This window comes from Brachyistius frenatus, unplaced genomic scaffold, assembly GCF_029030835.1.
Source record: "Brachyistius frenatus isolate BFR_SWC_R1_liver_20210118 unplaced genomic scaffold, ASM2903083v1 Contig_29, whole genome shotgun sequence".
NCBI classification, from domain to species: domain Eukaryota; kingdom Metazoa; phylum Chordata; class Actinopteri; family Embiotocidae; genus Brachyistius; species Brachyistius frenatus.
This window is the reverse complement of record NW_027210628.1, coordinates 47,501-62,500: the sequence shown is the minus strand read 5'-3', so window position 1 is coordinate 62,500 and position 15,000 is coordinate 47,501. Positions and strand designations below refer to the sequence as shown.

Sequence of the window (15,000 nt, the reverse complement as noted above, 5' to 3'; positions counted from 1 at the left end):
CGCATGCGTGTGCATGCGCGTGTGCGTGCGCGCAGGTATAGTCTAATCGACGTTTGTGTACAAGTGCATCGGTGTTGGCAGGGCAGTGTGCCTTCAGTGTCATGTTTGTGTGTTTGTCCTATGCGCTTGGCTGGCCTCGCGCATGGGGTCAAGACAGTTGTGCGGTGTGGGGAGGGAAGGCGAGCCGAGCCAAGGCTATGTTTGCAAGGGCACTTCACTCGAAGTGATAAAAGTAGAATAATCCCCTTTAAAGCGTCTTAACGAGGTCAAATCTGTTAGGCTGCAAGTGGGAGGTGGGTGTGTGTGTGTGTGTGTGTGTGTGTGTGTGTGTTTTGGGATAACGCTGCAGAAATGGGGGTAAGCCTCCGTTTGGTTTGCGAGAGATGATAATCAAAATCAAATTCCTGGCCGAAACAGGATTAGGCTCTCCCCACGCTCCAAAGCTCCTGTCCAGAGCGGCTGAAGACACAATCCTATTCCTCAGCCGCTCCTCTCCTCTCTCACACACATACACACACTGAGCAGCCAACATAGCGAGGCTTCCTTTTGGCCCAGACCGAGTTAGCCAGGGTGAGCTTGGATGTGGGCCAGTTAGCCCTGTCCCCCTCTCAGATCACCAGGCTCATATGCTTTAGTCCAAACACTAATCCGGGATATTTAGATGGAATTGTTGGGTTGGAGCTATTCTTAGATGGAGGATGTGATCTTGTTTGGTGCTGGTGTATTAGCAAAAGGCTTAAGCCCTCAACGTCTGGCTTTGTGAATCATGTTATGATGGATTTTTTTTTTGCTGAAAGGTTTGTCCAAATAAAGCATGTGTTCTGTTCGCCAATACACAGAGCAGACCTCGCAGGGTGAGTGCTGCACGCGAAAGACCGATACTTTAGGGGAAACAGGCTGCGAAAACACAAGCAGTTACCGACAAGGACTTCGCATCCAAACCCAACTTCATTTAACTGCTCTGTGCACTTTTCATCAAAGTAGTCGTTATGGCTACACCAATAGCAGTATCGGGTATCGCGTCTGCAGTCATCGTGCTCGTGTACTTTACTCGCAATTGTAAGTGTCTTAGATACTTCAAACCCAAAATGCACTTTATGGCAGCATTATGTGGACTCAACATTTTGTCAGTGGAGGATTGCTTCCACAAGCAATCACGACAAAAGTAAAGCAGACTACGAGTTCTGCTACATTGTCAAAAGTAATAAGAAAAAGATCTCATTTACAATGTGATTATTTTTTTTATTTTTTTTGTTTTTGTTTTATAATGAGCTCAACCATCAGACGGCAACAAACAACTTCGCAGCAAACATGGGTGAGGCGAGAGAAAATGTGCAGAGGCATTCGTCAGCCAGAAACAAATCACGGAAGCTCTTGATAACTGTCCAATTATGTGGGATTTTGTCGCCTTCTCAGCATTGTGGGAACAATGAGAACAAGTATGAGAGTCCCAGCCATCACCACATCACAGAGGCTCTCTGACCAAGGGTGCAATTACTTCATGAGAAAGAACATTACCGTCCTGCAGCAGCACATCTCGGCCTTCAGCTTCACCACTGAGATTTGGGCCAGCAGTGTCTCTCCTCAGCTTCCCTACGCAGTGGATCGATGTGGATTTCACCTCAGTCGTAAGAAATCAGCATAGCAGCCAAACTATAGCAGGTGTGGGTCTCCGTGTCAGTGGACTTTGATGGTAATTGATACTTTTATCGCAGACACGCTGCATTACTATTAAATACTCGTATCATTTCTCTCTATCCGCAAGTACCCAAATGCTCGCACTTGACAATAAGTGGTAGTGGTGCGTCCCTTGTATTTATCTTGAACCACACGCATGCTGCACTCGCACCTGGGCTTTAATTTACCCCTGCAGTTAGTAATCCTGCCACCAAAGTCAACTGAAAAAGGCTGATGATTATTTTGCTTTCAAAACAAATACTTTTTTTTTTTTTTTTTTTTTTTAAATTTTTTTTCCAATTACTCGGGAAAAGTAGTATTTTTGAACAATCACGTGTTTGCACCCATCTTCTCTTCTCAAACTGGGCAGAGGGAATCTCAGACGGACAGAGAAGGCGAGCGGCTCAAATGGCATCCTTGAGACTGTTGCTATGGAGCAAACGGACAACCTGGCATTGAGAAATAGGCCAACTGTTCGTCAGCGCGGATCTTCTGCATTCATTTAAAAGTGGGAGTGAGATAACATCCAGTCATTAGTGAGTGATTACAATGCCAAGGCTCCATCCCTGCCCCCAACACACACACACACACACACACACACACACACACACACACACACACACACACACACACACACACACACACACACACACACACACACACAAACACACTGACTGAGATGTAAACAGTCAGGCAGTGCTCCAGGAAATGCAATCCCCACACTGCCGCTACCCTCAGGCAGGATTTATACTGAGGAGGATGTTTTCCCGACGTATCCTGCTGTTCTTGTGTGTGTGTGCGTTTCTTTCGTTCTCAGTCTCCGTATTTGTGCATGTACTCTGCTTGTGTGTCTAAATGCTCTACTGTATTCATGTATTGTTGGTGTGTCTAATCACTGTAGTGTCATATCTGTGTGTGTGTGTGTGTGTGTGTGTGTGTGTGTGTGTGTGTGTGTGTGTGTGTGTGTGTGTGTGTGTGTGTGTGTGTGTGTGTGTGTGTGTGTGACGCTAAGCCCCTCCCCTGTAATCTCCATCCCTTACCGTCCCTTTTGTCGACTGATCTATGGAGCAGAAACAGCCTCCGTCTGATTCTTATTTAAAATCGACATTATGGTTCACAGTAGATTTCACATGGATTGGAGCAGATGATGAGGCCAAGTAGGGTGGGTGTGTCTGTGGGGCGGGGAGAGAGGTGGGGGGGGGGGTGTGATGAGTGAGTTTTGGGTTGGTGGGTGGGGGATGGGAGGGGGTGGGGGTGGGGGTGGGGCAGCAATTTCCTGAAACGATGAATCCCATTTATTCGCTGAAGACTGTCTCAATTGCCTCAGCAGCGCACAAAGCTTTTTAATGCTTTAATTACGTCTCAAAGGAGCAGGGCAGAATCAAATTAGAGATTGTCCTACATTTAGGTGCCGTGCGCGCGTGCAATTGTGTGTGTGTGTGTGTGTGTACTATGCAAATTTTAAATGTGAGGGAGAGCGTGTGTGTGTGGGCTGCTGTATCCTTGTGTATGATTCATGGCAGTGAATATTTGTTCCTCTGGCAGCCAAGAATCGTACATAGAGGCTTATCACACCCCACACACAGATGCACACACTAAAATCTGTCCCTCACACCTATTCACTGTTGAGGCTCTCTATTTTGCTCTCACACACACACACACACACACACACACACACACACGCGCGCGCACGCACTCGTCTTTCTCTGGCCCATTTACACTGTCTCGGCTATTCCTCTGCAACACAAACAAAAGCACTCACACACACACACACCATTAGCCTAGCCTCTCTTCCACAAACATGTATTTGGTCACGCAGCATGCAGGCACCTTTTTTTGTCACAGCAGATGGCATGTGTCACAATATTACAGCAGTATTTCATTAACATTATGGGCATCCATCTGTTGTGGGCTCTCAGGCCCCAGTAGAGCACCTTGTTTTGGTCACTGACAGAGGAAGAGATAATAAACATTGTTAGCAGTGTAGATTGCAGGAAGCCGGCATACTCTGGTTGTGTGGTGACAAAAGCACGAGTCAGAATTTTCCTTTCAAATCTTTTACTTTGCTGGATATTTCTCCAAGATTAGAGCTATTTTTGAAGATCTCGGTCAAAAATTGCTGAGAGAATGTACCCGGAAACCATTTCAATCTTTGCTGGCACAAAACCATTTCCCGTGACTGTTCTGATAACTATGCCACCAGTTTTATGTCTCATAGTAGGAAAGATTGTTGTGGTGAAACTGGGCTCTGTCTTTATTTCCGAGTGGAGGAGTTCTCTATTTAAGATAGTCTTTAACAACAAAACAGACTTAAATTGTCCCCGTTCTCATGTGGTATCTCGTACGGTAGGATGAACATCAACATTATCTCCAGCCAAGCTTACAAGTGAACGCCAACCATCTGCCAAATATGGCCACATGGGAGCTGGGGTCAACAAATGCCCCCTTTCCGCTAAAGACTTCTGATCTGTGTTACAAACCTGTGAAGCATTTTCAAGTTGAAGGTTAAGTGTGACATTGATCTTGTTGCCCCCGGCAACCACATGTTGACCACTGCCAACCGCTATCTTTGGTCTGGTTGCCCTCACTGGTCATCACTATTCCCATATTAAGAAATGGCCGGTATCCGTTGCCCTCGTGGTGGAATCTTCTGCAGAGGTGAATGAGTAGGTACACAACGGACAGCGGGTGAAAACTTTAAAAAGCGATTCCCATTCCTGAAGGCTGCAGAAGTTAATTATACCACCAAATGTAATTTAATTTACCAACACATTAGTTACCAAATGCAGAATGTTCGTGTTTCTCAGTCAGTGTTCGCCTTTTTTTTTTATTTGTGAAACTGAGCAACTTGCTTTCAGTGAATTGCCAATAATGTGGCCGGTTGTGTGTTTGTGTCTGTAAGCAACAAAGACAGAACCAGAAATGATTTAACGTTATTTCACATTTGTATCATCAAGTTTGATGATATTCACTGGTCTATCATCATTTCAGTTCAACCTCACTGAAACGTCATCACGATTATATATTATATACTTTGGCAACCAAAAGCTGATGGCTGGTTTGCAGCCTGGTAACCAGTTGTAAAGATTACAATTGGAACGCTTCAGCACACTTTGTTCTGTCAAATTTTAATTTGGTCAATTAGAAATTTTTAATCATTTTTGATGCCACACACAAAAATGCCAATTTCCTGAACGAGCACTTGCACTGCTGTCCATTATACATGTCTGAATCTTCCCCTTGAAGCCTCGGTGTTTGGCTCTGTAAGGCTCTTCAAAATGCTGCTGTTCTTTTTCTTGCTTTCTTTTCCCTCGTCTTTGTCTTCTTTTGTTTCCTCTCCCTCCATCTCCGTTCCCTGCCCTGACTACCTGAGGCAGTTGACTCAGAGAAACTTTGGTATTTTAAACGTTTGCATACTGCGCTTCACAGGGAGGAAATTGGATCTTGAGCAACAACTCCTACCCTCTGGCACAGGGGGCAACCTGTACATACACACACACGCACGCACACACACACACACACACACACGCACGCACGCACGCACAAACATGCACACACCGTGCAGTGTGAGTTGCTTAGCTGCCTGTAGCCATGTGCCTCATGTTCACACAGGCTCTGTGTGGCACAGACCCATATAGCCGAGCTGTTGTTTGCCGAGTTTGGTCCACGCCATACTGGCTGGAGAGATAATGGAAAAGGTTATTCTGCTTTACAGTCAGGCCCTCTGTCTCCGAGCAGCGGCTCGGTTTGTGTGTGGATTGGGGGTTTACGTGTGTGGTGGCTGAATAATAATGTCAGCACTTCTCTGACATTTGAAAGTGTAATGGCTGAGGTCACTGTGTTTGTCACAGTTTTGCTGGACTCTGTAGTTTTTGTGGTTTTTTTTGAGTGACCTAACTCGCCGGTGCTTCTTCCAACCTCAGTGCTTCTGAACTTCCCACGTGCAGGTGTGAATGCTTTACGTCCGTAATACAAAGGATATTTAATACGTGTCCAAACTGATATGTAATACCACGAGCATATGTTTATACCGTGGGAGGCTGAAGTAAGAATTCATCCCCAAACTTTAACCATGTTACATCTAAGTGCTGCCAACTGGGCCACAAAGCGAAAAATAGTTCAGCCTTTGAAGAAAGCAGGTCTGCTCCTACAACCTGAAGCAATCCTGTTGCTTAGCATATTCTCTGGCCGTGGTTCTGTGACTGCAAAGCAGCCTATTTGTCGTTAAAAATGAGGCCGGGCGACATGTCGTGGGGAGCAGGGTACAAAACGACAGCTCATTCCTAACAGCGACAGGCTAGCTTCCTGTAAGTGCTGCAATCTGATTTCTGATGTGTTTTTTTTATGCCTGCTCAGTCATAGTGGGAAAATGTCGATTTTTCAATTTTTTTTTTTCTTCCCCCCACCTGACCCATTATGCAGCCTGCTGAGAAATAATGAGATTTTGTCCCTATTTGGGTTTGATGCTTGCTGTGCTCTAAAACACAACCTCTGGTGCCTGGGGAATGTAGTGTGGACAGAATTACAATAAGGGCTAATGGTTACATCCAGGCTAGGTGAAAGAACGACCATGTAGCTTGCTGTATAAAGCTCAGACAAAGTCTTTTGGAAGTGACATGGGTGGCATATCTCTTTTATTTTCATTTACACTATGGCAGGCTCCACTGAGATGAACCAATAGCTGTGCCTCGGCTAGTGCTGCTTCACGGGACTGCATTTGGCATCATACCAATACTGTCATTTAAGACGATATTTACATATTCAGTCCAGTTATGTTGCCTTATTGTCTTGTATGAGTGAAGCAAGTTAACCACTCGTGTCCCCGGGCCTCCCATTACGTCATCTTCTAAGATCCTTGTAAGGCTAGTTTGCTTCTCGGTTATTCTGTGTGTTCCTTCTTTTGAAAAGTGTTTAGGACATATCCAGTAAAGAAGACAGCTGTGGGACAGACACCGAATAGTTTGTACTGCTTATATCAAGGTAGTCTTTTTGTTTGTAATCTGCTGTTTCAGGGCTGCTTTATTGGTCTGACGAGGTTTTCGTATCTGTGTGTTGAAGAAGATCAGCACGGAGTTAAATCTTTTCAGCTCAAAGGACTCCGCCGTTCCTCCCAGACAGTCCCACTCCCTACAACAATGTTTATGAAAGTGTTTTACCGTCATTATTTACACAAGAAAGATTTATTCCAGCAGGCCAGTCGGTTTACATTTTGTCACCCAACCTGAATGTTGGAATAACAATAAGGATTGCTGAAATGACAACACGCATGGGATCGTAAGTTTTTGAGTCACTCGTGTGTCATCAATCAATAGGCTGTTAGGGCTCACAGCATGTGCTATTGTTCGTGATAGCCCCGGGTAATAACTCTTGAGGTTGCCTGAGCACTGTGAAGACCAAGGACGGATAAAGCCTGGGTTATCTCTATAGAAGGTAAAATCGGGGTGTGTTGAAATCTTTTCGTGGCCGTGTGTGGCTCGGGCTCGTGTGCAGGCGTTTAATTTCACAGTGATTGAGATGTATAATGGAACAGTGCATACGCAGGGGTTTAAAGATCTGGCAGGAACAATGGGTGCGCATGTTTCTGCTTTTGTCTACATGGGCTTTTGTGCATTTGGCCCCTCGTATGTAGAAACATACTTGGCAACCAATTTCTTAGTAATGCAGTACTCATTGGACCGTGGCAAATTGAAAACCGCTTGATTTCATGTTCATGTTTTTAATTATTTCTCCCACTCGGCTCTTTTCCCTCATCTTTCAACCCACCTCATCTTTCCTGCTCTTTCTCTTTCCGCTCGGCTCTCACTGTTTCTTCACTCGTGTTTGTTTTTTTTCTCTCTCTTTGGCAGGCCTCATCGCAGCAGCTGAAATTCACAACCTCTGACTCCTGCGACAGGATCAAGGACGAGTTCCAGTTCCTTCAAGCACAATACCACAGGTGCAAACAGAAACGCCTTCGTACACACTCGCACACACAAACAAACAAACGGTGAAGCAGTTACAGTTGACAGCCTGATAAGTGCAGCTCTTTTAAATAGGGAGGATAACCTCAGGCTGTACATGTATAGTGTTTTTCTGTATTGAAGGTGTTTTTGTAACGGTAGCAACTATGTTTAAATAAATGAATGGAGCTGCGATAACCAACCGTTCCACGAGAACAGATGCTTTTAATGTGGATGTGTGGATTTTTTTCATCATGCAGTTACATACAGTTGCGCTCGGAAACAGCCTGGCGCTACAGCTAGCTGATAAACAGCAACACTGAAGACCTTTATATTTGTTAAACTTCTTTATGTGACGTTTAGTGTTTTATTATTCAATAAGTTCAGACAAAAAAAAAAAGATTAATAATTTAATTGAAATTGTCCTGTATAATTTAGCAACAGACAGTTCCTAGTTGGCACATATCCACCTAATAAATTCCAACTAAATGCTAAAAAAAAAACCCGACCAAAATAGCAGTACTTTAATTTGCATTTTCACTTAAAAATTCCATCGTTATTTGCAGGAAACCTTCAAGAAATGAGTTTGAAGTTGTTAGACTTGTAAAATATAGGTTTGCAGCAAAATGCGGTGTGAACGTGGGGCACCCCTCAGTAGTGTGATAAAATTGAGAGGTCTGCCTTTGTTCCACTTGCACCTCAAACTCCAGCTTCTTTATTGACTCATAGCTAAATCAATCACGTTTACCCTCGGCCATTGATCTTCCTTCGCTGCTTAAATACCGCTACAGTTCCAGAAGTCTGAGGAACTTCCAAAGTCCGACCTTCACTGATCTGTTTGATAGCCGTTCTAAAGCGGGGGGATGCCACGGGGTCTACATCTCAGCGCGAAATCCTCTCTTTGAGAGAGCGGAGGCTTTGAAGCCCGCCTTCCTTCCTGAGGAGGTTTGGTTTGTTCCTCTGTACCTGTACTCCCAGAACCTTCCTAAGGCTTCCCTCTGCCGGTTACAGAGACAGGCGAAGCCAGATGAAAGCCTGACATACTGTGTGCAAAAGTCCCGACTCCGGTCTGATCGCTGTTGTTTGCGGAGGATTCTGAAGCTGCAATAACGCCTTGCGTCTTTCCCCTCGCCTTTTGGTTTCTGTAATTCCCACAACAGTGAGCAGCACCGTTTAACCCCCTTCAGAGAGTCAGGGCGCAGTTGAAAGAATACCTTTTTTGTCTGAGCGTACAGAACACGCATACAGTGCCTATTGACTCGGGAGGGGGAGGGGATGGGGGGAGGGGGAGGGCGGGTCTTTGGAGCCACAGATGAGGCTTTGTAGCGCTTTGCTGCTGCGTTGCGTTTGTCTGTTGCTGAAGACTTTAAAAGGCAAATGTACCGCAGGCGTTCCCCCGGGTATAGTACCAAGCATTGTAGCTGTCGCTGTCTTCCTCTTCCCGCCCCCTCCGCACTGCCCTCCTCCCCCCGCCCCTCGTTCACATGCATAAATAGATCAGGGAATACATAAATCAAAATAAAGATGACAGCAGGAGCGATTTAGAGACGGAAGAATCGGCAATAAAACTCCATCAAAGTGTCGTTTGAGAACAGCGGCGCAGGCCCGGGGGGTGCTGAGCACCAATCAGAGGAGGCGCACAGCCAATCCCAGGTAGGCTGGCAGCGGGGACGCCTGTCGTCATGACAACCCACCACACAGCCTACGTATGTACACATGGATAGCAGGAAGGTTTTTTTTTTGTAGGTGGGAAGGGGGAGCGTTTTGGATAAGTGGAGGCTGCTCATACACACACAGGAACAGGAAACGGAATAAAATCGCTCGTTACCCCCAACAAAAGAATATCACACAAACCCCCCCCAGGATTGTGCGTGACTGGGTTACAAGGTTGAGTATCTGTTGCGTGCCATGATGCGAGCAACCATAATCATCTAACCAATGAAGGGGCTCACCATTACGTTAACTTAAAGCGGGACACGTCCGCACCTTGATAATCCGGTGGACCTTTACAATGCAACAAGTGCACATCTTCTTCTAACTAGTTAAGTTTAGGCTGCAAACAATGATTATATTAATAATAACAATAATAATTGATAAAAGTGTTAGCCCGTCGATGCTAACCACAGGAAAGAATTTTGGATTTTATACACTTTATTAATCCCCGAGGGGAAATTTCTTCACTACAGCAAGGGGGCTCTCAGGGGGGAGCTGCTGCAGCAGGCTGCCACTAGCGCGGCACCAGGTAACCTGACCTGAGGTGCATGTTTTTGGATGATGGGAGGAAGCCGGAGAACCCGGAGAGAACCCACGCAAGCACAGGGAGAACATGCAAACTCCGCACAGAAAGGCCCAGGACCGGATTCAAACCCGGAACCTTTTTTGCTGTGAGGTGACAGTGCTAACCACTGCACCACCGTGCCGTTGTGGTTGCCTCCCAGTAAAATCCTTTCAGTGGTTCACTGTTTCTTTACACATAAGCGTTCGGTGTTCTGAAACACGTCCACGCGAAGGAGGGAAGTCCTTGTTTTCAGCAGCAACAAGAACTGATGGCCGCATGAGTTGTTTCTGTCTGACAATAAGCGCACAGATACTGCATCATTAAATGTCAGTCCGCTGCAAAGTCAATATTTCAATCGATTGTTTCTAAACTTGGTGTCGACGTGACACTTTTGAATTTTTTGGAACCGTCATTAAGAAAAAGAACAAATAAAATCGTTTGTGCGACTATCGTCTTTTATTAGTCCCCTCGTTTTTACCGACGCCTCGTAGTAATGCGTTCCCGCCATCAGAAGGTGGCGGCAACGCCCCTAAAAGCTGTTTGCCAACAGCTGTTCACCACCGGGAGAAGAAGAAGAAGAAGAAGAACCTGTTACGAGGCTCAGTTTCACCCAAACAGTGCGGAACTCCTTAAAAACCAGGAGCAGCGCAACTCTTGACGGATGAAGCTGGCGTAGGCGAGGGATCGCGAAGGTCGATCGCCTTTGCCGAGCCTGAGTTTACGGTGTGAGGGAGCCTCTCTGTCTTCCGGTGCGCGTGAGGGCGCGTGGAAGTTGGGCCTCCGAACGATAATCAAACGGTTCCCGGCGAATGTCGAACAGTATGTTTGGCTCTAAATAACCGTCCCTCGCTTGGATTAGTGCTCCCCGTGTTCTCGTCAGCTCAAGCACGTTTCCTCTGCCTCTTCACACCGCGCGCTGAATCACCTTCCAGTCCCTCTGTGGCGACAGAACAAAAAAAAACATGTATTCATTATTTCATTTATACATTGAAGAACAAATAAGATATATAGAAAGGATCAACATGTGTATATACAATATGTAAAATAAGCCTTTACCCAAGTGTTTATAATGTCCACCAAGAACAAAACTTTAAGTCTGAACGAGGGTGAACCGTCAACCAAACCTGAAACTTCAGCCAACGCCGCAGCTGCTGCGATAATTACAGAAGAAGCACAACAGTGTGTGCATGAGTAAGCTCGCATTATCAGCTGTGTGTAACGCTGTGTTCAGTCTGCCAGTTAAGACGAAGAGCGACGAAGACTCAGCCGGCGCTCGCTATAATCGAGCCGTCATTCCTGCAGACAGCTGAGGAGAACATCCCAGCATAAATATACACGCCATCAAACAGGTTACAGACTTATCCTAAATCTGAACCTCTCGACCGTGTGTCTGCGTATATTTGGATGAGGCTTACCCCGTCCTCATATCGGATGATGTCTTCTGAGACTGGCACGCACTAACTGGCTGCTTCAATCAAAATCATCGAGGGGCTCTTTTTTTTTTCTTTTTTTTTTTTCCCCCTTCTTTCTTCTTTTTTTTTTTTTTTTTTTTTTCTTTTTTACCTCCGTCGTTTTTTTTATTTGACAATCAGGCTGACTTGTTGACGCGTCCTCCTTTGTCCTGTCACCTCGCATGACATCAGCGCTGACATGATTACAGCTAATGGCTGTCGGAGGCGCTGGGTCGCAGGGAACGCTATAACATTATATTTAGACTTTTTACTTCGCTGCCTCTTCTCTGATTTAGAGAGCAGACATTTTGGCTCGGCTCGCCTCCGGAGTTCGGAACGAGCCCCCCCCCCCCCCCACCCCCACCCCTCGCTTCCTCCTCCTCCTCCCGTCAGTTGACACCTGTCAAGTGCGGTGAAAACGCCGCCGCCGACTAGTAAAGCTGAGGATGATGATGGTGGTAATGATAACGACGTAGACGGCGAAGATGATATAGACGGTAATAGTGGCGGAGATGATGAGAACGGAGGTGGTGCTGATGATGATGATGATGAAGGTGGAGGTTGAAGGGATGATGAAAGTGATGACGGTGTCGCTGGTGAAAGAGGAGGTAATGACGATGAAGGGTAGAAGACACCTGGTGTCAGCACTTTGGACGGAGGACCGTCGCTCTGAATAACAAGGTCTGACTCTGTGCTGCTCTCTTTTCTTCCTCTCTGCAGTTTGAAGCTCGAGTGTGACAAGTTGGCCAGTGAGAAGTCAGAGATGCAGCGCCATTATATCATGGTGAGTCAAGCTGTGTGTGTGTGTGCGTGCGTGCGTGTGTGCGTGTGCTTTAATGTCATTTCATCACAGTGTGTTTAATCAATGTAACACTTGATTCTTATGCAGATGTAGATCTCATGTTTTCACACACACTGTTTGCCTCCCTCCTCTTTCACCATCCTCTCTTTGCACTGCAAATAGCAAATGATCACTTCTTTATGGCTCTTTGCTCTCTAAAAGGATAATTCTGTTTTATTACAACTTGGCTCTTGTTTCCAAAGGTTTGGCTGTCTGTTGTGCAATAAGCACTCACAACAGTTGCGATAATTGCCGAGGCCTTGCAGCGAGAGCGCTGAATACAAGTCGTACGTGTTTAAAAAAAAACCACCCAGGTTGAACAATAAGGGAATCCTACAATTTACTGATATCTTGATTTGATTATAATCAATTCAGCGTGAGCAAGGTCCTTTAATTCTCTTTTAAATAAATGGAGGAGATTCAGACTCACAAGCCTGCATTAGGCGCCAAAGCATTCACCATTCACACATGACCAGAAGCTAATCTATGTTCTGGGGTCAGAGGGCGCCGCTGTGGTGTCCTTACTGTTACGTCTCCGGCACTGGAGAACATCCTCTGTGCTTCAAGTTTCCGCAAAACTGATTGGCCGCCCGCCATTTGAAATGGAACAGATTAGGGACAGAGTTATTATTTTCGCCTAGTCAGACTTGACTGGAAATTTTCCAAAGTGGAAAGATGTGTGTGTGTGTGTGTGTGTGTGTGTGTGTGTGTGTGTGTGTGTGTGTGTGTGTGTGTGTGTGTGTGTGTGTGTGTTTTTGGCATCACGCTCCACATCACTAAACGGTAGCTCACCTAAATAGCTCGGTTAATTGAGGATGAACTCCAAATGAGTCCAATGTTTGTTTTAAAGCTGAACTGTGCTCACGCGATCACAGTTTCAACGAGACTGAAACTGAGAGCGTCCGTCGTTTCAGCAAATGCCCGAATGTAACATCAGTTCATGTTTAATTGATAGCCCTCTCGCGGCTGTAAAAACTGACTACGTTGTCTATCGGGAACAAAGAAAGAAGTTGGTGATGTCATCATAGAGCTGCAACCCCCTCAGTGGGAGGACGTCCGGGTAAGTAGGCAAACAAAACTTCGGACTTTTGTAGTGTTGACCGATCATAAAACAGATTTTATTATTCCAGCAGTGATTTGCAGCTGCTTCGGCATAGACGAGTAATGTCGTCCTCCCGATGGGGGCATCGGATCGGGAAAATGTCTGTGTGAAACGTTGTGTGCTCACAAACAATATATCTTGCGGGTTATTTCCAAGGACGCGTGTATTAATGCAACCTGTTCAATCGTTTGACTGTTAACGTTTGCCGCCGTGTCCGACTTGTTTTTGATGACTGTGCTGCGCTCAGAAACAGGAAACACGGTTGGGACATTGTTATCGTGATGCTTCAAAAACAAACAAGACCATAAATTGGTATTTTTCTTACATTTTTCACTTCCTTTTTGTTTCTGGAGCTACTGCATGTGTGACTCCTCTCTCTTCCCAACCCCCCTTCATATCCTGTGTTTCCCCCATATCTCTCTCTCTGTCTCTCGCCCCACACACACACACACACACACGCACACACACACACACAGATGTGCTTGCCCGCTCCCGCTCTCCGCTCCACCTCGGGGCTAATCTCATTGTTGCTGGCCGTAGCTGTGTAGCCGTCTGATGTTTTGCCTCTAATTGATCCTCTGACTGGCTTTAATCTCATCTAATCTGCGCCGCCGCACTGCTCCACCATCAGCAGGGCAGTGCACACACACACACACGCACACACACACACACACACACACACACACACACACACACACACACACACACACACACACACACACACACACACTCTCCTCTCTCTCACTTCCTCTGTATGTCTTCCAGGCAGACATGAGGACATACAGTCTCCCACACATACTCATTGTCAGAGTTATGGCAGGCGTACACACAAACACGATTATTAAAAACAAATGCAATTTCTGACATTGAAAAATGTCTTGTTGCAGTCATAGTATCTAACCTGGTTATGTTTATTTTCTTTTTCACTTCATGTTTAATTATTGTGAATTATCCAGATTATAGGTAATAGCCTACTTTACATGGGAACATTACATGGTTTGAAGAAACCCAGTTGCCCCGATTACACAAGTCTGCATGATTTCTTTGATGGTCAGGAAAATGTTCAGCAGGATGTTTCACAGCCCGCAGGCTGATTTTATCCACACAAAGTCATGAACGGAAAAGAAAGCGCTTTCATTAGCGTATGGTATTGGCACCGATCAGTTTGTAGAGCACTGTGAAGTGAAATGCGACATGCCGCTGTTTTGTTTTTCGACTATATAGCCTTTTGCTTTCAGAAGCACTGATTTGGCTCAAAGATCACTGGTGACCTTTGTGGTGCATGTGCTAAATCAAAACCCGGAGAGAAACCAGACAAAGCAAAGACAAATTTAGAGTTCATCACCTTAAATGTTAAATGTTGTGCTGCCACATTTTCATGCATGCATCATAAGCTCAAATTTTCACATTCCTAAGGGCCGGGTTATTTTCTCTCAGACCTACTTTTTAAGACGTGCTGTCAAACCACGTGTTGTGATATCATTGAAAAATGGGGACAACGATGCGCACTTTCAGACAAATCTCTCCAGGGAAACTTTGATATCGTTGCTTTGGGTTTTTCACATGAAAAGTACCACAAATAGTTCAGAAACACATGAAAAAAGAGAAAGTAAAAAAAAAACATGCGCAATCCCTGGCTCCTCTGTCACCTCCACACAATGTGAAGTTGGATGTGAATGCCGGATTGTGGGATTCGGAATATTACAGATAAC

At 45.5% G+C, this 15,000-nt stretch overlaps 1 protein-coding gene across 3 annotated transcripts in view; it reads left to right on the top strand.

Moving 5' to 3' along the window:
- tle5 (TLE family member 5, transcriptional modulator) overlaps nt 1-15,000 on the top strand; it is a 41,221-nt gene that overhangs the window by 9,257 nt on the left and 16,964 nt on the right. For all 3 annotated transcript variants that reach the window (XM_069698965.1, XM_069698964.1, XM_069698963.1), the window contains exons 2-3: nt 7,524-7,612; nt 12,066-12,129. In XM_069698965.1, coding sequence (XP_069555066.1) covers nt 7,524-7,612; nt 12,066-12,129 — 153 coding nt within the window. The remainder of the gene's footprint in view (nt 1-7,523; nt 7,613-12,065; nt 12,130-15,000) is intronic.